The sequence below is a fragment of the Dromiciops gliroides genome, chromosome 2 (assembly GCF_019393635.1).
Source record: "Dromiciops gliroides isolate mDroGli1 chromosome 2, mDroGli1.pri, whole genome shotgun sequence".
Lineage (NCBI taxonomy): Eukaryota > Metazoa > Chordata > Mammalia > Microbiotheria > Microbiotheriidae > Dromiciops > Dromiciops gliroides.
Window position 1 is genome coordinate 286,861,375 of NC_057862.1, and position 21,112 is coordinate 286,882,486.

A 21,112-nucleotide genomic window follows, 5' to 3' on the forward strand; every position below is an offset into this window, starting at 1 on the left:
AAGCCTGGAAAAAGTTGTTTTCCTAATGTCACTACTAGTGACAGAAGTGGAACTTGAACTGAGGTCTGACTCCCTTGTCTGGTACTCTTTCAAAAAAAATAGATCCAGGAGCTCTGGAAGGCTACAGAGGAAAGACAGAGCCAAAAAGAGAAAGGGGGCAGGCTAGGTGGAGCAGTGGATAAAGCACCGGCCCTGGATTCAGGAGGACCTGTGTACACAGCGGAGAAGGGGAAGGCCCCCAGCACACTGAGTGAAATCAGATAGATGGGCAGAGATTTAGAAAATATACAATATGAGAGAGCACAGATCTGCATTGTTGGAAGGAACGAGAGAACCAAAAAATACATCGAGTCTAAATGTTGGCCTTGTATTATTTGCCAAAAGCCCCGTATTATTTTTGCTGTTCTTCTAGCTTTTGTTTCCCTCTTTAATGCTAGAAAGCCATCACTTGAATAGAATTTTTGAAAATGTATTTTCTCAATCAATAAGCATTTAAGTGCCTACCACGTGTCAGCTACCATGCTAAGTGCTGAAGATACAAGAAAATGCAAAAAAGCAGTCACTGCTCCCAAGCTTACAGTCTTAAATATATTTATCCTTTCCCCTTGTGATAGACACCTGCTGTTTGAAGATAGACCTGACTCATATTTGTATGCACTTTGAAAACATGGGTGTTGTCATGTAGAAATTCAAGAATTACAGCTTCAAGGACATTGGACAGTGCTTGCAGTTTAGCTAGTAGTCATGTCATACCCTGAGGCAGCTAGATGGCACGGTAGATAAAGCACTGGAAGACTCAAGTTCAAAATGCAGCCTCAAACACTTACTAGCTGTGTGAACCTGGGCAGGTCACTTAACCTCTCTCTGCCTGCCTTAATCCACAGGAAGATACTCTGATATCTTTGCCAAGAAAACACTATGGTTAGCATGGTACACAGAGTCACAAAGAGTCAAATGTGACTGAACAATGGCATACAGGCCATTGGGTTTCCTACATGGCTCTGTCTTTCCTCTGTAGCCTTCCAGAGCTCCTGGATCTATTTCTTTTGAAAGAGTACCAGACAAGGGAGTCAGACCTCAGTTCAAGTTCCACTTCTGTCACTAGTAGTGACATTAGGAAAACTTTTTCCAGGCTTTCCTCACCTATAAAAAGAGAAAGGGGGCAGCTAGGTGGCGCAGTGGATAAAGCACCGGCCCTGGATTCAGGAGTACCTGAGTTCAAATCCGGCCTCAGACACTTGACACTTACTAGCTGTGTGACCCTGGGCAAGTCACTTAACTCCCATTGCCCTGCCAAAAAAAAAAAAAAAGAGAGAGAGAGACAATTTCTACATTTCCTCCAAGCTCTCACATCCTATATACAAGATCCAAGTATTTTTCACTAATTGTTTCATAGGTACTTTTTATCTCTTTGACTAAATTGTAAGTTTTAGAGCACAGACCACCTTGTTTTCTCTAAAACCTGTTCAACACATAAAGTGATTAATACAGAGTAAATACTCAGTAAGAAGCTCCTCAGGAAGGTGCATATTTGCCCCTTTTTTTAAATTTATAGCTCCTAACATTAATAAATACATGTACATCTGGAATTAGAAATCTTATAAAAACAAATGTTGAGAACTCCGCATGTAACTAGAAAATAAGATACTTTTATGATTAAAAAAATTAATTAAAATAAATACGTGTACAAAGAACATTAGAGTAGTAAATTGTGCTTGTTTGATAATTTATTGTTTCCCTGTTAACTGGTACATTCTTTAACATGAGTCTTTCAAATAATGTTCCAGTAATTTATTTACAATCTTTCCAAGTGATTCTGTAAAACATACAAATAATTACAGACTCCTTAAGACTGACAAGATACTTATTTTTCAACATTTAAATAGAAGCACATTTTATTTAAAATTAACTCTACACTACTTTCTCATAAAAATATAAAAATAGTTTAATATCCATAGTTTACACCATATTGAAACAAAAATTAGGATATTTGAAACTTTTCCCACAAATGTTGCACCCTCCCCCCAAAAAGGGAGTACCATCAATAATCAAATTAAAAGACTACATCACAGGATAAAGATGACTGTCAAGTGATTAAACTCATCACAACAAATTGTTATCTGCTAAGAAGTATAATTCTATATAATATTTTGTTTTTAACCTGCATCTTTCATGCTGGATTTCAACTAACGTGTACATTCTGTCTATGTAAACATGCTGGATGTATCCAACATACACTCTTCATTACAATGCCAGTACCACAGGAATTGTGCAACACAATAACTGCAAAAATAGTAAAGAGAAAGAGTCTTCCATTTGGGTACTCTGAAATGGCAACTTATTTTGTTTCAACTTTGTTAAAAAAAAAAATTCCTCTATTTCACCCCCCACCTTCCCATATCTGCCATTCTTCTGGAATGGTAACTTTGTTAGCATCTCATTTCAGATTAATATGTACACACACACACACACACATATATGTACAAATACACACATATATACATATATTCACCCAATGAATATATTCAGATTATATAATGTATATATATATTCATTTAAGTGCCTAAATAAAACATTTAATTCAACCTTTCATGCTTCCACTCGCTTCTATTATCATATATTTTTATCAAAAGGCACCAAGATTAAACTAAGTAATTTCAGTTTTCTTTTTCTTCTCCCTTTAGCTTATTCAAGATGATTGTTTTCTTATTAGACATTCTATCTCCAAAATAGTATGGCTCTGAGTATTTAGGGAACCAGAAGAAAATAAAATAGAAAGAAAACCCAACAAGTTGAAAACTGTTGCCCACAATTAAAAATATCTACTAGATTAGTATACATCTCATTACATTTCATTTCTGACATTAAGTTAAAAAAAAAAACCAAAAACCTATCACAAAAACAGCAAACCCTCTAAGGATAAACTTAGAAATATAACACATTGTTAACAACTGGATGACACTTCCATAGTAGTAACACTGTATTCAATCTGACTGACATGGTAATATTTAGCCAAAACCATTGGAAAGTCATTGTTCCCAGTTATTTTACAGGATTATCCTGAAAACAAGTGAAACCAGTGTCAGAATATACAATATCAACATACAAACAAGGTATGGCATTTATTTCACAAAAAGTTTACACATTTCAATACATAAATACCAGATTTACTGGACTTCAGCTTTGATTAAAGTTTAAAGATATGTTTTTAAGATTAAAAAAAATGAAAACAAAATTCTCCTTAAAATTAACAAAAAATTTTACATACACACTTTGTTATTAATAACCTTTATGCCCTTAAAATGTGAACATTTAGAAAGCTTCTGAATTATAGAAATTTAGACCAGTTATTCCATTTGGCCACTACATATTCTAACTCCTCTTCTGACAAATACATCAGCATTTGTCAAGTCATCAGTCCTAAATGATTAGAAATGCTTAAAGGAATTCTATTTCTTTTTCTTCTTCTTGGGTGGCTCATCATCAGAGCTGCTATCTGTGCTAGAGCTGGTGCTAGAGGAAGAGCTGGAATCTGACTCCGAATCAGAAGAAGAGGAAGAACTAGTTGAGGAAGGTGATGATGATGAAGTAGAAGAACTTTCCTCAGTATCACTATCATCAGAGGAAGAAGAGGTAGAGGAGTCTTCACTCTCTGATGAAGAATCACTGGCTGAACTTCCACTGCTACTGCTGCTGGAACTGGTAACACTCTTAGACCTAACGGATGAGGAAAGGTTAGACTGGGGAGAAACTTCTGTTACTTAAACATGTAAAAGAGTAGTTTCTTATATGTTCAATAAAAATAAGTCTTCATTTTTAAAACAAGTCTTCTAGCTGTGTGACCTTGGGCAAGTTACTTAACCCTCATTGCCCCCCCCCCCCGCCCCCAGCCTCCGAAAAGTTTTCTTAAGCATATTAGAGACTTACTGAGATGCTATCCCTTCAATCCATGTTTTTGGATTATTTTATACAGGATTATTTTATGCCTTATAGCAAAGTCTCCTTTTGGTACTTAAATAGTTAAGCTTTCATGGACGGAGATCTAATATGGGCTTACCTCATAATGAATTCCATTCTATAGTCAAGAGTTATAGTAATGTTCCAATGTACCAAACAGATTTATTGTGTGTCTAAACCTTATAAAACAAAGTTAATATTTAACATTCTTAGGTTTAACTACTTCATAACACAAGGATGACTAGTCATGAACAATTTTATGCTTTTTCTCATGATTGATAAAAGCTTTCTACTATTCTAAACTAAAAATTTCTATTCTCTCCTGGTATAGAGGAACACAAAACAGAGAAAGAAAAGGAAGAAGTGGACAGGAAAAAAAAATGTTATAAGGAAAAGAGCAGGTCTAAAGATGTTCTAGTACTTAATCACAGATCTCTTAACATTTAAATTTGACGATTTCTAGTCATTTGTTCTCTCTTCCTCCAGCAACTATAATATATCCTATACAATGTTCCTAAATCCACACATACCTTTTTTTCTTGGTCTTTTTTTCTGTATTAGTTTCTCCAATGCTAATAATAAACATGGGGGGGGGGAGTGAAGGGGAGAGAGAAAAATTCCCATTAATGTTTAGAATAACATATATAAATACTCCTTTGCTATCCCACATTAGAGTATTGTGTAATTGGAAAACAAGGTATTTTGATATAACTGAGCAGGTTTTTTCTACTGTCGGCTATTGAAAGAAGTAATATCAGAAAAAAATTTATGAATAGAAAAAAGAGCTGGGTCAGTCATGGAATGAGAGTAAGGGATCCCAATGGATAGTGCAAGAGATAAAGGATCCCCTCAAAATGTAAAAACAAAACCTCTACTGGGTGGAGAGCCTGTTGAGGATTTTGGGGATAACACGGATAAGAACTGCCCAGAATGAGAAATTATGCATAGATTATAATTTGCACTGATGGAAAAAATACCTATAACATTGAAATCACAAATCACTGAAGTCCTGTATTAAGGCTACAAATAATATTATCTGTTCAACTATTACAGCAGATTAGGCTTTTTCATATTAATAGCCAAATTCTTTATACTGATATGTGTTGTGCAAGACAGTGACTAAGTTAGCCAAATAGTCTTGATTGACCCTTTTTCAATATGTATGTATATGTGTGTGTATATATATGTATGTGTGTATTTCTGTGTCTATAGAGATAGATATAGATATAGATATAGCCTAAGTGAACTGTTTACTGTACAACAGCATGTAAGCATGCCAAAACAAGACTGCAATTTTTGAGTCTGCATTGGCTTGTTGTTAAAATACTATAAAACTTAAAGAGAAAAAAAATGACACCTTTGCGTTAAAACCATCAATACAGGGGCAGCTAGGTGGTGCAGTGGATAAAGCACCGGCCCTGGATTCAGGAGGACCTGAGTTCAAATCCAGCCTCAGAGACTTGACACTTACTAGCTGTGTGACCCTGGACAAGTCACTTAGCCCTCACCGCCTTGCCCAAAAAACAAACAACAAAAAACCATCCATACATTTTCTTTTTTCTTTCTTTTTTTTTTTTTAAGTGAGGCAATTGGGGTTAAGCAACTTGCCCAGGGTCACACAGCTAGTAAGTGTTAAGTGTCTGAGGCCGGATTTGAACTCAGGTACTCCTGAATCCAAGGCCAGTGCTCTATCCACTGCGCCATCTAGCTGCCCCCATCCATACATTTTCTATGGGTTGCAAGTATCTGGAAATTCACGTAAATGGAAAAGATATCCCACAGGCCTAATCACTTAGTTTTAAAACCAGAAACTTGATATGCCAGTCTCCTCTGCTATATATTTTTGCCAAATATGCTGCATATTCAGTAAATTTTAAAAGAAATAAGAAATGACCTATTGATAGTTTTCCTACCATATGCACAAAAATAAGGTTTGCAAGTTACACAAGTACTTAAAAAACTGTAGTACTATTGTGCTATATTTAAAATTTTTTATTGTGGCATATCTACAACTGTTACACAATATTTTCTTGCCAGTTTCCTCTAACTCCTATTATTCTATTAAGTGTAAGATCTTTAAGAAAGTCAAGATCCGGGCAGCTAGGTGGCACAGTGGATAGAGCACCAGCCCTGGAGTCAGGAGGACCTGAGTTCAAATGCGGCCTCAGACCCTTAACACTTACTAGCTGTGTGACCCTGAGCAAGTCACTTAACCCCAATTGCCTCACTAAAAAAAAAAAAAGAAAGAAAGAAAGTCAAGATCAATTGTGGTACCTAAATGATATATATTTTTGTTGAAGTACCATATTCAGGGTGAAATGAGACTCAAAACCAAATGCCCTAGATCAATCCAAATGCATTTACCAAGATCCAATTTTATCACCATTTTATCAGTACTTGTAGCTACTATCTATTGAGCCCAAATATTATAAGGTATCCCATATGTTCTTGAAGTAGCATTTCTTTTATGGCATTTTCATTCTGTGCTAATGGAAAAAATGCCAATAAAATAAAACCTCTAGTGAGCCTGATTACCTACTCCTTTTTCTTTAAAATCTGAGCCTATGGTGATGGAATATCATTGTGCTACAAGAAATGACAAGCAGGATGATTTCAGAAAGGCCTGGAAAGACTTGTATGAACTGATGTATAATGAAGTGAGCAGAACCAAGAGAATGTTGTGCACAGTGACAGCAATACTTTTTGATGAATAACTGTGAAGGACTTAACTATTCTCAACAATACAATGATCCAAGACAATCCCAAAGGACTATTGAGGAAACATACTACCCACCTCCAAAGAAAGAACTGACACTGCTGAAACACAAACTGAAGCATGCTATTTTTTCATTTTCATTTTTTTCTTTTATTCAAGTTTTCTTGTACAAAATTACTAATATGGTAATGTTTTACATAATTGTACATGTATAACCCATATCTGATTGCTTACCGCCTCAGAGAAGGGGGAAGGGAAGGAGGGAAGGAGGGATAAAAACTAGAACTCAAAACTACAAATAAAAATATTTATTACTTAAAAAAAAATCTAAGTCTAGAGGTGAATGACATTTTGATATTGTAAAGAGTTCACATGTATCCCCTTCATGATCTTCACTAAGTAGAAAAAAAGGATTCTACTTAGATTCTCTATACATTCCTTATTTCATAGGCATGTTAAATCTAGGGAAAGCATATTAAACATTTAGCCCCTTAATAAATACAAAAGAAAATATATTTATTCCTTTTAATGTAATATAACTAACTGGGTAAACTTACCTTTGTTGTAATAATAATCTGTTTTCTTTTTCTTTTAAAGCTTTCTTAAGTTCTGCTGTTCTTGAAGGTCTATGCAAGTATTTTCTTTTTCCCGTGCATTCATATGTCCAATGTCCAAATTCTAAACATTTCTGACACCTTACATGTTGCTTATTTGCTTCCCTGGAAGAGCAATACATATTAGACAACAATAAGACTTGACTTACAAATATGACATAAACTGCCCTTAAACATAAAAACAACAAGAAATTTTAAGTGATACATTTCTAGGATTCTAACTAATTCTAAGTTTCATCTTGGATTCAGTCATTTGTGCTATCTCAACAAGGCCAGGAATAATTTTTAAATACAATTTTTTGGAGAGAGGGGAAGCATTCCAATATGAGATATTTGATCTTCATTTCTACTGAAATATTCTAGGAGAAAAAGACCATTAAATTACCTATTGCACTAGATGAATAAGGCATAGATGGTATATGGTGGGATATTAATTTATTAATTTCTCCCAGTCTGATCAGAAATTCCAAAAGCTTATGTGTGAATCCCGAGTTAAAGACTGTCTCAATTGATGAGCAATGAGCAAAACAGTTAAATGTGACACATTATTCATAAATACTAAAGGAAAACCTACCTTTTATCTGGTTCATATTCATATTGACATTCTCACTATAAATGAAACCAGAAGACAAAAAATAAGTTGCAGCTAAATGGAAGGGTGGCTCACAGGTTTTCCTTGGAGACAAATAAAGGAGTTTGTGGAGTTGGTGTCATCACGTGCCCAAAGGCAACAAGAAACATCAATTCTGGTCAACTCACCCTATAGTGGTTATGGTTAAATATAAGCAAAAAGACCACCATGAAGATAACTGTAGCTTATGTACCAACATCTGTTGCAGAGGATGAAGCAGTTAAATTCTCTGAGGAACTTGACATGATCCTCTAAACCAAATCCACATATAATTTGATACTCAGTGAGTGATGTTAACATGGGCATGGGAGAATGGAGAAATGTCAGAAAACATGATTCAGGATTTTAAAAAATCAAAGTGGTCAAAGGTTTATTGAATATTCAGAAGTCTTATGTTAGTATAGTATGAATTTCTTCAAGAAGAGAACCAAACGGTACTGGAAACAGGAAAAAATGGACACTATTATATTTCAGAAAGTTATCATTTCAAAGGTTGTCACAAGGGAATCATTTCAAAATGAGCAGTCTGTAGGCAGTCAGATTAGAGGTAAAAAAAAACCCCACCAAATTAGAACAAAGGATCAAGATGAGAAGAAAATCCAATTATAATAGCTCCAACCTGACTTACATAAGGAGTTGATTCCAAAAAAGAATAAAAATGGGGAAAAGACAGCCTTGTGATTATCATAATTTCTTATGGAAGTTTGGCCAATGTAAAAGAATATAAGAAACACTTGAACTGGCAAATTCTTATTTTTTATTTTGAAGGGATATTATATGGCAACACTAATTTAAAGGTACGTGCTTATTTACAAAATATTATAAAGGAAGATGACAAGTTTCTAACACTATTTTGTAAGACTATAGTGGAAAGCAAAACAAGCTTGCCAAAGTCTGGCTTCCAACTAAGCATTTATAGGTAGCGCTAAGTGGACAACAAACAGACACAAAATGAAACAGATTTACTTACGTTTTTATATCTCTATACTTATCAATGAGAAAATAATCACATTTGGATGGTTAATACCTCACTACTTGATATAGTGGAGATTTACAGTAAAGAATTTGGGAAGAATGGCTACATTTGACCAAATATATACAGGAAACATCTGTGTCAGAAGTAACTCTGAGCCTGACTTTTAGGATATTTCAAAGAGGAATATTCCCTATGAATGGAAAAGATCATAGATGGTATTGCCAAAAAAAGGGTGACTTAAGAGAGCTCATAAGATCAAAGATCTACAGCTACAAGAGAATTCAGAGATCATCTAGTCCTTCACTGTACAGATGAGAAAACTAAGGATTAGAGAGGTTATGTGACTTGCCCAAGCTCATATAAATAGCAAGTAGCATAACTGGGATTTGAACACAGGTGTTCTTGTCTACAAAACCAGAACTCTTTCCACTACATCATTAACTACTGGCCCATGTTTTATTTTTATAAAATATTGATGAATATGGCTAATGTACACATCTAAGTTGTACTTGATGAAAACAAAAGAGGATGAGTGATTTCCCAGATGATTCTCTATAGCATATTACATTTTCACAAGCACATATCTAAGAACCACCATCATTTATTAAACACCTACATTGTAGGCATTGTGTCAGGAGATAGGGATACAAAGACCAAATAAATAAATAACTCTATCTATCTTCACAAAGTCTATTAAAGATATACACATGCATAAAAATAAATATAAAACAGGGTAATTTGCGGAGGGAAAAAGCACTAACATCTAAAGGGAGATTAGGAAAGGCTTCAGTAAATCAGTCAACTAGCATTTATTAAGTGCCTACTATGTGCCAGGCACTGTGCTAAGCAGTGGGGATACTAAGAAAGACAAAAAAACAAAATTAAATTAGTCCCTACTCTCAGTCTCATGGAGGAGACAACAAGCATACAACTACATACAAAGAAGATCTATCCATACACACATACATTTATGAACATGTCTATGCTTCTAGGAAGGAGGCAGAACTTGAAATGAGATTTAAGAGGAGATAAAGGGGCAGCTAGGTGGCATAGTGGATAAAGCACTGGCCCTGGATTCAAGAGGACCTGAGTTCAAATGTGGCCTCAGACACTTGACACTAGCTGTGTGACCCTGGGCAAGTCACTTAACCCTCAGTGCCATGCCCCTCCCCCCCCCCCAAAAAAAGGAGATAAAGATTCAGAGAGATGTAGAGCTGAGGTAGGAAAAGTATGAAGAATACACCACCATACATTTTTTTTTATTGCATATGTGTGTATAGAAACAGAGACAGATACATACACACACACACACATCCACATACATGTAAACTTGGATGAGCCTTAAAGGCTCTCCTGTAAAAAGGCAGCACTTGTACAGGTGTAAAGATAACATAAGATTCCTTAATAGATACCACCACAGAGAGATCTATTCAATGCTCCTATTCAATGCTATCTATTCAATAGTCAAATAAATATCAGCTGAGGTATAAAATAGGAGTATGTCTGCCATATTTGTTCACAATAATGGAGGGAATCCTTGGCAGAATCTGTACTGAACTCCCAATTGATGTTTAGAAATTGGTTTTCTGGGGGCAGCTAGGTGGTACAATAGGGAAAGCACCAGCCCTGGATTCAGGAGGACCCAAGTTCAAATTCAGCCTCAGACACTTGACACTTACTAGCTGTGTGACCCTGGGCAAGTCACTTATCCCTCACGGCCTCGCAAAAAAAAGAAATTGGTTTTCCCCATGTTCTCCTTGTTTACAAATAACACTGTCCTTTCTTTAATGAAGTGCAAGAATTCTAAAGTCTCCCCAATGAGACTTATGCTCATTCAAAAAGAATGGCCTAATAATCTAAAGGGAAAATTCAAATAAATAAAGAATATCTACAGTAATGATTAAAACAGTCAGTCCATGGATGGGCAGTCGTTTAAATAAGTATATCAGTATATGAATTGTACAAATGGGGGTAGCAGTCTGGATTGCATTTAAGATGTTGTACAGTGCTTTCAGTATTTAAGCTATTAAACTATTTATTGCCACAAAAGCCTATCATTTTAACACTAGTATTCTACCAGTGTCAATCTATAATTGTAAATCAAGGAACACAGTGATTTCAATGATTTCAAGATTCAAAATTACAGACAACCCAAAGGGCAATGGAAAGACAAATGGCATTTTTGTATTCCCGGAACCTACCATACTTCTTTGCATGTAGGAGATGGTTCATAAATGTTTGTTGAATTGAATTGCAGAGAAGAAGGCCACACTACTTTACCAATGATGACTTGTATGCAAGAAGTGGCATAAAAGGCATCTTCAAGAACAAGTAGTAACAACTGGAAAAAGAGGTGGGCCAGTAATACATGGAAAGCAGATGGGACAGCCTGCATGTTGCACTGATATCCATGAAATCTTATTAGACCTAAAGGAAGCTAAGTGGACAACAACATCTAACAGGTCATATAAATCCTGTGCAGAGGATTTACATAAGAATATCCACACACACACACACACACACACACACACACACAAAAAGAATATGGACAAAAATCATGAATCCATCGAAATAGCTAAGCATAAAATTCTCTTTTCCTTTTTTTTATTAGACTTGACAACCTTCTCAAAAAATGCAAACTGACATTTTCTCCATTTCTCTCATTCCTAAATTGCTTTAAGCAATTGAAAATTTCTCTTCCCAGATAATATAAATTCATTATTTAACGGCATAGTTTAAAAGGATTGTGAATTAGTCTAATCATTCTGGAAAACAATTTAGAATTACACTATGGACATGACTAAAATGTCCATATCCACTGACCTAGAGATCCTACCACTAGTAATCTACACCAAGGGGGCAAAAAAGGTAGTTCCACATATACCAAAATATTTAAAGCAGTGACTTTAGAAATAACAAAGATCTAGAAACAAGCCAGATCCCCATTAACTGAGGAATAGCTAAACACATTTTGGTACATGAATGTAATGGCATATACATTGCCATAAGAAATAACAAATATGAAAATCACAGAAAGGCATTGACAAGCAAAACCAAGAAAACAATATACAGACTGAAGAAAGCAATATAAATGAAAAGAACTAAACAAACCAACAAAAAATACAACGTGGAAACTTAACATTCAGAAATTATAATAGAGATTGACCTTGAAGAAAAGAGAAGAAAATTTACTACCCTCCCTTCTTTACAGAAGGGAGTAAGAGTGTAGAATATTGCATATACTATTAGACTTTGCTGACATGCTGGTTAATTATGCTGAACTTTTTCCCCCCTTTTTTCTCTCTTTTTAAAAATTCTTTGTTACAAGGGAACCTCTCTGGGAATGGGGAGAAGACAAGAAATATATTTGGAAAACAAAGATAATACAGAAAGGGGGGAAGCTCATTTTTTCTGTTCCTTATATTGAACTAAAGAACCCAGGTACAATGTACTTTTGTTTTGTCCACTTTTGAATAATAACAATATTAACTGAATGGATCCAGCTTGGGGAAAAAAAAGGTGGTAGTTCTCTGATACAGAAAACATTTTTAATATCTAAATTGTGCAAAGCTTTCAAAGGTCTCAGTCTATTTCCTGCCCCGCCCAAAAATCATCATCCCTTAAATTCCAACATCTTCTAGATGATATTACATAGTTATAAGGGGCAGCTAGGTATCACAGTGGATAGAGCACTGGCCCCTGGAGTCAGGAAGACATGAGTTCAAATCTGGCCTCAGAGACTTCTGACACTTACTAGCTGAGTGACCTGGGCAAATCAACTTAAACCCCAACTGCCTTAAAACATCCAGGGCCATCTCCAGTCATCCTGATATATATTTAGCCACTGGACCCGGATGGCTTTGGAGGAGAGTGACGTTGGTGACCTTGCACAGCCCTCCCTCACTTAAATCCAATTCAGTGCAAGTCATGACATCACCTCCCAATGTCATGGTCCTCTTTAAGAATGAAGGACAAGGGGGCAGCTAGGTGGCGCAGTGGATAGAGCACCGGCCCTGGAGTCAGGAGTACCTGAGTTCAAATCCGGCCTCGGACACTTAACACTTACTGGCTGTGTGACCCTGGGCAAGTCACTTAACCCCAATTGCCTCACTTAAAAAAAAAAAAAAGTAAAAAAAAAAAAAAAGAATGAAGGACAGGGAGGCGGCTAGGTGGTGCAGTGGATAAAGCACTGGCCTTGGATTCAGGAGTACCTGAATTCAAATCCAGCCTCAGACACTTGACTTACTAGCTGTGTGACCCTGGGCAAGTCACTTAACCCCCATTGCCCAGCAAAAAAAAAAAAAAAAATAGGGTGGCGGCTAGGTAGCGCAGTGGATTAAAGAACCGGCCCTGGAGTCAGGAGTACCTAGGTTCAAATCCAGCCTCAGACACTTAACACTTACTAGCTGTGTGACCCTGGGCAAGTCACTTAACCCCAGTTGCCTCACTAAAAATAAAGAAAAGAAAAGAATGAAGGACAAACAAGGGAAGCTAGGTGGCGCAGTGGATAAAGCACTGGCCCTGGATTCAGGAGGACCTGAGTTCAAATCTGGCCTCAGACACTTGACACTTACTAGCTGTGTGACTTTTGGCAAGTCACTTAGCTCTCACTGCCCTGAAAAAAAAAAAGGAAGAAGAACGAAGGACAAACAACAGCAACAACATAGATATATCTACTAGTCTGAAGAATCAAAAATGTAAGTGACCCAAAGGGAAATAGATGTGAGATGGACCCAAGTGTAGACATCCTCAAAACAACTGTCACTTGATCCTGTCATGCTCTTATGCTACCTTCTAGATCTCTTCCTTGTTTTCACTGCCATCCTCCTAGAAAAAGTTATCTATAACCAATACCCTTACTTCCTCCCCACTGAGTTTCTCAACTACTTACAATCTGGCTCCCACCCATGACAACTGACAAAATTTGTTCTCTTTTTTAAAAAAAGTTTTACTGATTTTTTTTCATTTCCCAATAATCCTGTGAGAAAATAAGGGGTTTTGGGAAGCCCAGAGGCCCCTTGGAGAGAATAATATTGGGATTTATTGGAATGACTTTGCTGATTAACTGACTTAAAGTTGACTTGATTGAAAGCACACCTACCTAAGAGCCTGCCCTCAGGGTGTGTCCTCTAAACTCTGACTAGGAATGTTCTGCTCATGAACTGCCCTCAAGTTCAGTGAACCAATGGATTTGGGTGATGCTAGCCAATTAGCTTGGAGCAATGTGTAAGGACTGACTTTCATTGGGACCTGCAGGAAGCTTCCACTCACACAGGCATAGAGACTTCCTTTTTTGGTCTAAAGCTTATAGGTGAAGGCACCTTTTTCTCTTTCTTCCCTAGATCCTAGAGAGGCTTTCCTAACTTTCAGGGCAATGTGCTCTATCTTTACTAATACCTAATATGCTTTAATAAATGCTTAATACCCCAAAACTGGTGCTAAAGCTTCTAATTTATAAGTAGCAATATATTAGAAATACCAGCTAATTTTCCCCAAACTTGGGAAAGAAATAAGGTGACCACATATAATTTTACCCGCCACAGTCTTAACCCTACATAAGAGAACTCTCCCTTGTAAAGGAATACAGTTAAGTAAAATAAATGCACACATTGGCATACTGTTTTCAGTTTTCAACAGTATGCCTCATTCTACATTCATAATCTGTCTACCATCTCTCTACAGCAAAGCTTCTTAAACTGTGGGTACCAATGGGGTAGTGTAAGTAAATGTGGAGATCAAGAAGAATTTGGCAACAATAAAAGGTACGTGTACCTATTTTATATACCTATATACCTAGGGTCGGGTAAAAATTTCTTGGGCAAAAAGGGATCCCAAGTGGAAAAAGTTTTAAGAAGCCCCACTCTACAAGAGGAGGAAGAGGAGATAAGTTTCATCTTCAGTGTTCTGGAATCAAAACTTGCTGCTTTTGACATTGATGCAGCTTTGACATTATTGTCCTCCCCAGCATTTCTCTCCAGCTTATTTGACTTCCCCTTCTTAGTTTCCTTTGCTATTTAATTATCTATTTCCTGACCCCAGGGCTCTCTTCTCTGCTTTCTATACTCTCTCCCTTGGTAAATTCATTACTTCCCATGAGTTCAATTATCTCTATACAACTGACTCCCAAATCTATATAACCAGACCCAATCTTCCTGGTGAACTCCTTCTGGATGTCATATTGCCATCTCAAACTCAAGATGTCCAAAAGATGACATTCTCAAACAGGAAATCTCTCCCTTCTTTTAAATTTCTTGTTTCTATTTGGGCACTACTGTCCTCCCTGATCCCCAGTTTTAGGACTATGGCCTCATCCTTTCCTCATTTTCATTCCTCATATCCAATCAGTTGATAACTCAACAGTACCTCTCATATCTACCCCCTTCTCTTCACCCAAACAGCCACCAAACTAGTTCAAGCCCTTTGACAAGGACTATTATAGCATCTCTATAGTGTCCCTTCTTCCAATCTTTACTCTCTTCCATTTACTCTTCACATACTGTCAAAGGCAGGGGGCAGCTAGGTGTCGCACCAATAAAGTACCGGCCCTGAATTCAGGAGGACCTGAGTTCAAATCCGGTCTCAGACACTTGACACTAGCTGTGTGACCCTGGGCAAGTCACTTAACCCCAATTGCTTCACCCCCCAAAACAACAACAACAACAACAAAAGATATTACCAATGTAACTTGCGCACAAAAAAATTGTCATGAAAGATTATCAAGTAAATGTATGATTTAAAAAGAATAAGCCTACTAATGCTGGGAGAGTGAGAAATAACAGATGGACACTCCAAACACTACAATGAGATTCAAAGATCTAGAGGAAAGCTTCCATTACATTAGGTAGTCTCTCAATAGAACACCTTTGGAAGACATAAACAAGAATCTTTAAAAGAAGTCATTAGACAGAAAAGAAGATGGGCAGGTCGTGTCAAGAGAGAAAGAGATGAATGACTGATATACTCCCCTGTTATTAATGAATCAACAAGAGATTTAAGGGAAAGCCCCAAAACATTTGGTGGACCTCCTACAAAAGATTTACAGGTGGGCATGGATAAAAGTTACACAATAATGAAAGGGTATCAACGTGCTGTGATCTGCATTACTGGACAGTTACCCACATCAAGTAAATCACAGATTCACCGAAGGATAAAAGTTTGGGCAATAATTATCAGGAAAAGAAGACATGATCTGCATTGTTGGACAAAGTACCAATATGAATGAGATCTATAGATCTATCAAACTATCTCTCTCCACCCATCTAAATTCTACTTTTTCCCCTCAAAGGTCAATTAAGGGCCCAAAGTTTCCATAATAGCTAAAAAAATCTTTTTATTTCCTAAATTCTTATACTGCATATCTGAATTATACAAACATTTGATAATATGTTACTAATTATTAATATAAACTATTTGCTTAATAATTTTTTGTTTGTTTTTGTTTTTTGTGTTTTTTTGGTTTTTTGCAGGCAATGGGGGTTAAGTGACCTGCCCAGGGTCACACAGCTAGTAAGTGTCAATTGTCTGAGGCCGGATTTGAACTCAGGTACTCCTGACTCCAGGGCCGGTGCTTTAACCACTGCGCCATCTAGCTGCCCCTGCGCCATCTAGCTGCCCCTGCGCCATCTAGCTGCCCCTGCGCCATCTAGCTGCCCCAATAATTTTTTGATATGGTAAGCACCTAAAAGATAAAGACTATACCCTGTATTTGTTTTTTGTCCTTCATATTATAGTACCTAAAATTGATTTTAGCATATAGCAGAAGTTTAATTATGTGGCCCAACAGATTTGCTTTGAGTCTAAAAGCTAATCCTATAGAAGCCAAAACATTTTTCTATAGATAAGCACAAGTTGAAATAGGTTTGGTTGGGGGGGGGGGGCAGCTAGGTGGCGCAGTGGATAAAGCACCGGCCCTGGATTCAGGAGTTCCTGAGTTCAAATCTGGCCTCAGACACTTGACACTTACTAGCTGTGTGACCCTGGGCAAGTCACTTAACCCCCATTGCCCCGCAAAAAAATAAAAGAGAAAAAAAAAAAAGAAATAGGTTTGGTAGTGGCCAAGAATAAGGCCCAAGCTTGTCCCTACTGTTGCCTGCCTTATTATGATGTTATTAGAAGTTTTAGGCCACTTTTCAAGTAATTGTGATAATATAGCGTGAGCCTGTGTGAGCTAAAAGAACACTGCATAATATTCTAATTTTAGGTAAAATGGTCTTGAAATTACTAAGATCTATGGCAGGTAGGTGGTACAATGGATAGAGCCCTGGGCTTAGATTCGGGAAGACTCATCTTTCTGAGTTCAAATCCCTCCTCAGACACTTACTAGCTATGTGACCCTGGGCAAGTCACTTAATCCTATTTGCCTCAGTCCTCAACTGTAAAATGAACAGGAGAAGAAAATGGCAAACTACTCCAGTATCTTTTTTTTTCCCAATTTTTTGGGGGGTGGGGCAATGAGGGTTAAGTGACTTGCCTAAGGTCACACAGCTAATAAGTGTCAAGTGTCTGAGGTCAAATTTGAACTCAAGTCCTCCTGACTCCAGGGCCAGTGCTCTATCCACTGCTCCACCTAGCTGCCCCTACTCCAGTATCTTTTTTTTTTTTGGGTGAGGCAATTGGGGTTAAGTGACTTGCCCAGGGTCACACAGCTAGTGTTAAATGTCTGAGGCTGGATTTAAACTCAGGTCCTTCTGAATCCAGAGCCAGTACTCTATCCACTGGGCCACCTAGCTGCGTACTCCAGTATCTTTGACAAGAAAACCCTAAATAGGATCACAAAGACTCACACAGGACTAAAAACAACCCAAAAACAACAAAAAAAATAGCGAGTTACCATAAAGAATATCTTAACCCTTACCTTAATAAATGCTTGTTGACTTGACCTTTGTAACTTATAATGTGGCCTTTAAATACAAAAAAGGGACTTATTTTCAACTTAAGGTTCCGATCCAAGTTTTGGAAGTTTAGTGAAAGTAAATAAAGCATGAATACATTTTAACTTATTTCAATTCCATATAAGTATTATTTGTAAAAAATTTTTCCTACCTATTCAAGAGGTACAACTTTGTACTTGTGTATATTTCTTTGTACTTACACAATGAAAAGCAAAAAACAAAAAGCCCCCCAAAATAAATTTAATGAGACCATTTACATTTGTAAAAATTTTGTAAAGGAAAATGTTTACTTCTTTGAAGCAAGGTTTTTGTGTCTTGGTTTAAATAGTAAAATTTTCTAAGTAATCTATAATTTACATAATGATCAGAATACTTATATTTGCTTTTAAAATTTTTTTTAATTTTAAAATATTTGCTTTTAAAAATAGATACTGACTTTTTTAGAATCTTACAGCTTCTTCAAGTTCTCTTCCTTTACAATAAGACTCCCTGGATCTACAACTTATTTTTTTCTGGGTTTACTGAACTGATATTTGTTATTTCCCACAATGACATCTTCTGTTGTTGTTTAGTCAATTGTTAATTGCATCTTCGTGACCCCTTATCCTTTTACCTACTATTTAATATTGGAATCCTCAATACCACATTTGCTTTGGGAATACATAAATAGAATAACTGAAGCTAATATGCACAATTCTCATGCAATTCTGCCTACTTTAAAAAGCTCTAAATTAGGGTTTGTCCCATCACCTATTAGAAAGTGAGAGAAATAAGATGTAAAGAAAACAATGAGAAGTTTTAAATCTGCGGATTAGAGCCAAAAGTAGTGTTGGCAGGGGTGTACAAAGATACCTGTTTCAGTAACAGCCTAAGACTTGATCATGTCACCCTTTCCTGGAAAAACTTGCACGTCCCTTCCCTTACTAAAGGATGGCCTCCCGCGCTCCATCTCCCCAAGCTGTCTGCCGGGGGCTCTCCCACGCAGGCAACTCTCCCCTCTCCCCGGGGCCCACAACATCCAAATTGTCTCCCTTTCCACTCCCTTGGTTCACCCCATTCTACGCCCTCCCAAGACAGGGAGCCCCCCAGTCACTAGGACTGTTCAGGAGTCCTCAAAGGATGTTAGGAAGGCTACGGGAAACAGAATGGAGAAATCCGTACGCCGTCGGGGGCCCACACTTACGCCTGCCTCCGGGCAATAAGTCGGTGCATGGGAGTCGCCATCTTAGCGAGAACCGGAGACGGCCGCGATGCATGCTGGGAAGTTCCCCCTAGGTGGAAATAGACCTCGTCGGAGGCCATAGAGACGGGAATAGTTGTGGCTAGAGGGGCAGGCAGGTCGTCTCGCAATGAAGGACGCCATCTTCCTCCAGGGCCTGACAGGACTTAAAGAAGTCGCCGCGGATATTTTCTGCCGGAGTCCTCAGGGGGCTGACAGACGGCCAACCCTGGCTTCCGGACCCAGGATCATGGACAGTGTTGCCGCGCCTTTTGAGGAATAAAGACTAGGAGGACACCGGATGAACCCAGGAAGTGGAAACCCAAGCCTCACAGTTTTGTCCCTGAAGGGTGGGGGAAGGGGGCGGGACACCTGGGGCAAGGGGCGTGCCCTTTCCTCCCTCCCTCCCCTCCGGGGGTGTGTCTTGCGTTCTCTCCAGCCCCCCAGGGGGTGTGTCCTATGTGCCCCTCCTTGTCTCAGTTCTGTTTGTACTCCCCTTCCCTCCTCCCCCAAGGGTGTCCTGTCCTCCCTCCCTCACCCTTGGGGGCGTGTTTTGTCTTCTCTCTGGCTCCGGGGTTCAGGGCGTGATGGAGAGTTCCATAGAAGTCCAAAAACTTTGTAGATTGGTGGGAAGTAGGAGGAGCTCAATGTTACATGCCCTTTCCCTTCTCTCAAATCTCTCTTCTTTGCCATCCTGCCCCCCCCCCCCCCCCCCCCCCGGTTATATGTCCAGACAATCTTCTGATGGGGCAGTTGCCTATCCAGTTTCCCCCCCTTCCTCTTCTTTACCCTCTTTTTGTCTCTCCTTTATCACACAGGGTGTATCTTGTAACCATACTCTTAGTGCTCCTACTTATCCTATTATTAATATGAGTTATTACATTCTTAAAAGAATGGGCATGTCGCCACACTTCTCTTCCCCTACTCTCCTTCCCACATCTTGAACCAAAAAGTATATTCTTCCCAGGGTCTAGGGTAAGAAGAAAGAGGAACGCCATTGCGTCATGGACTCTAATCCAACCATTCAATCAAACATGTTGGTCCAGTTCTCCCTGGAAAGTAACTTCTCCCACCTAAATCCATTTGATTGAAAGTCAATAAATCTAGAGGCAAAGCTAGATGAGAAAGAGTTTAATTAGCATCAGATGATGGGCAGTTGCCAGGTGACTAGCAATTCCTCAGAATGGAAGAAGATATACATATACATATATAACATACATATATGTGTATATGTATACACATACATATATATGTATGTGTGTGTATATATATGTATATATGTATATATATGTGTGTGTGTGTGTGTATGTATATATATATATATATATATATATATATATGTTTTTACACAACTTTAGGACAGGCAGCAAAAGGAGTCTATTCTGCCAGGTTGCTCAGCCACTTTCCTTATTTCTGAGGTTGAGTAATAGGGATAGGAGGTTAGGTAATTTTTTTTCTGGGTAGGGATAAACATCTTAATTTAGGAGTAACCTTGGTGTAGCCCAAGATCTGATTTGTTCTGGGTGTCTCCATGTAATTAATCTCATCAGACCATCAAAAAGTCTACATAAAAGTGAAGGTCTAAGGTTAATGAAGTCTCTTTGACATGGAGTCAAACTGAGTGTCTTTATTTTTACAACCATTCAGGATGTACTTCTCTGACCTCTAAGAGTATTTCTGGGGAAATGTTTTCTCCCTAGAGGTAAGTGGGGGTTTTTTTGTTTTGTTTTGTTTTTGTGAGGCAATTGGGGTTAAGTGACTTGCCTAAGGTCACACAGCTACTAAGTGTTAAGTGTCTGAGGCTGGATTTGAACTCAGGTCCTCCTGACTTCAGGGCCAGTGCTCTATCCACTGCACCACCTAGCTGCCCCTAGAGGTAAGTTTTGTACATTTCCTTCACATAAGAAAACATTTATTAAACCTTGCAGTGTGTCAAGCACAAGGTTGGGTGCTCGTGATTCAGAGACAAAAGCAAACCATCCCTGAACTCAAGGAACTTAATGTTCTAAGGGGAGATAACCTATACATTTATAGGCATGTACAAAGCACATACATATATAAGTATATACGAAACATATACAGTAGTGAGTGAATTTCCTGGAACAAGC

At 37.8% G+C, this 21,112-nt stretch overlaps 1 protein-coding gene and 1 long non-coding RNA gene across 3 annotated transcripts in view; one reads left to right on the plus strand and one right to left on the minus strand.

The window, feature by feature from the left end:
- The window catches only part of LOC122740350, a 24,962-nt gene extending 21,354 nt beyond the window's left edge, over window positions 1-3,608 (plus strand). For both annotated transcript variants that reach the window (XR_006354736.1, XR_006354737.1), the window contains exon 4: window positions 3,488-3,608. This is a non-coding gene — a long non-coding RNA (uncharacterized LOC122740350). The remainder of the gene's footprint in view (window positions 1-3,487) is intronic.
- ZCCHC10 (zinc finger CCHC-type containing 10) lies at window positions 1,710-19,359 on the minus strand. Its single transcript, XM_043982437.1, is given in 5 exon segments — window positions 1,710-3,717; window positions 4,488-4,529; window positions 7,231-7,392; window positions 18,969-19,024; window positions 19,026-19,359. Coding segments are annotated over 5 exon segments (651 nt in total). The 5' UTR covers window positions 19,149-19,359; the 3' UTR covers window positions 1,710-3,449.
- Between the last annotated feature and the right edge of the window lie 1,753 nt (window positions 19,360-21,112).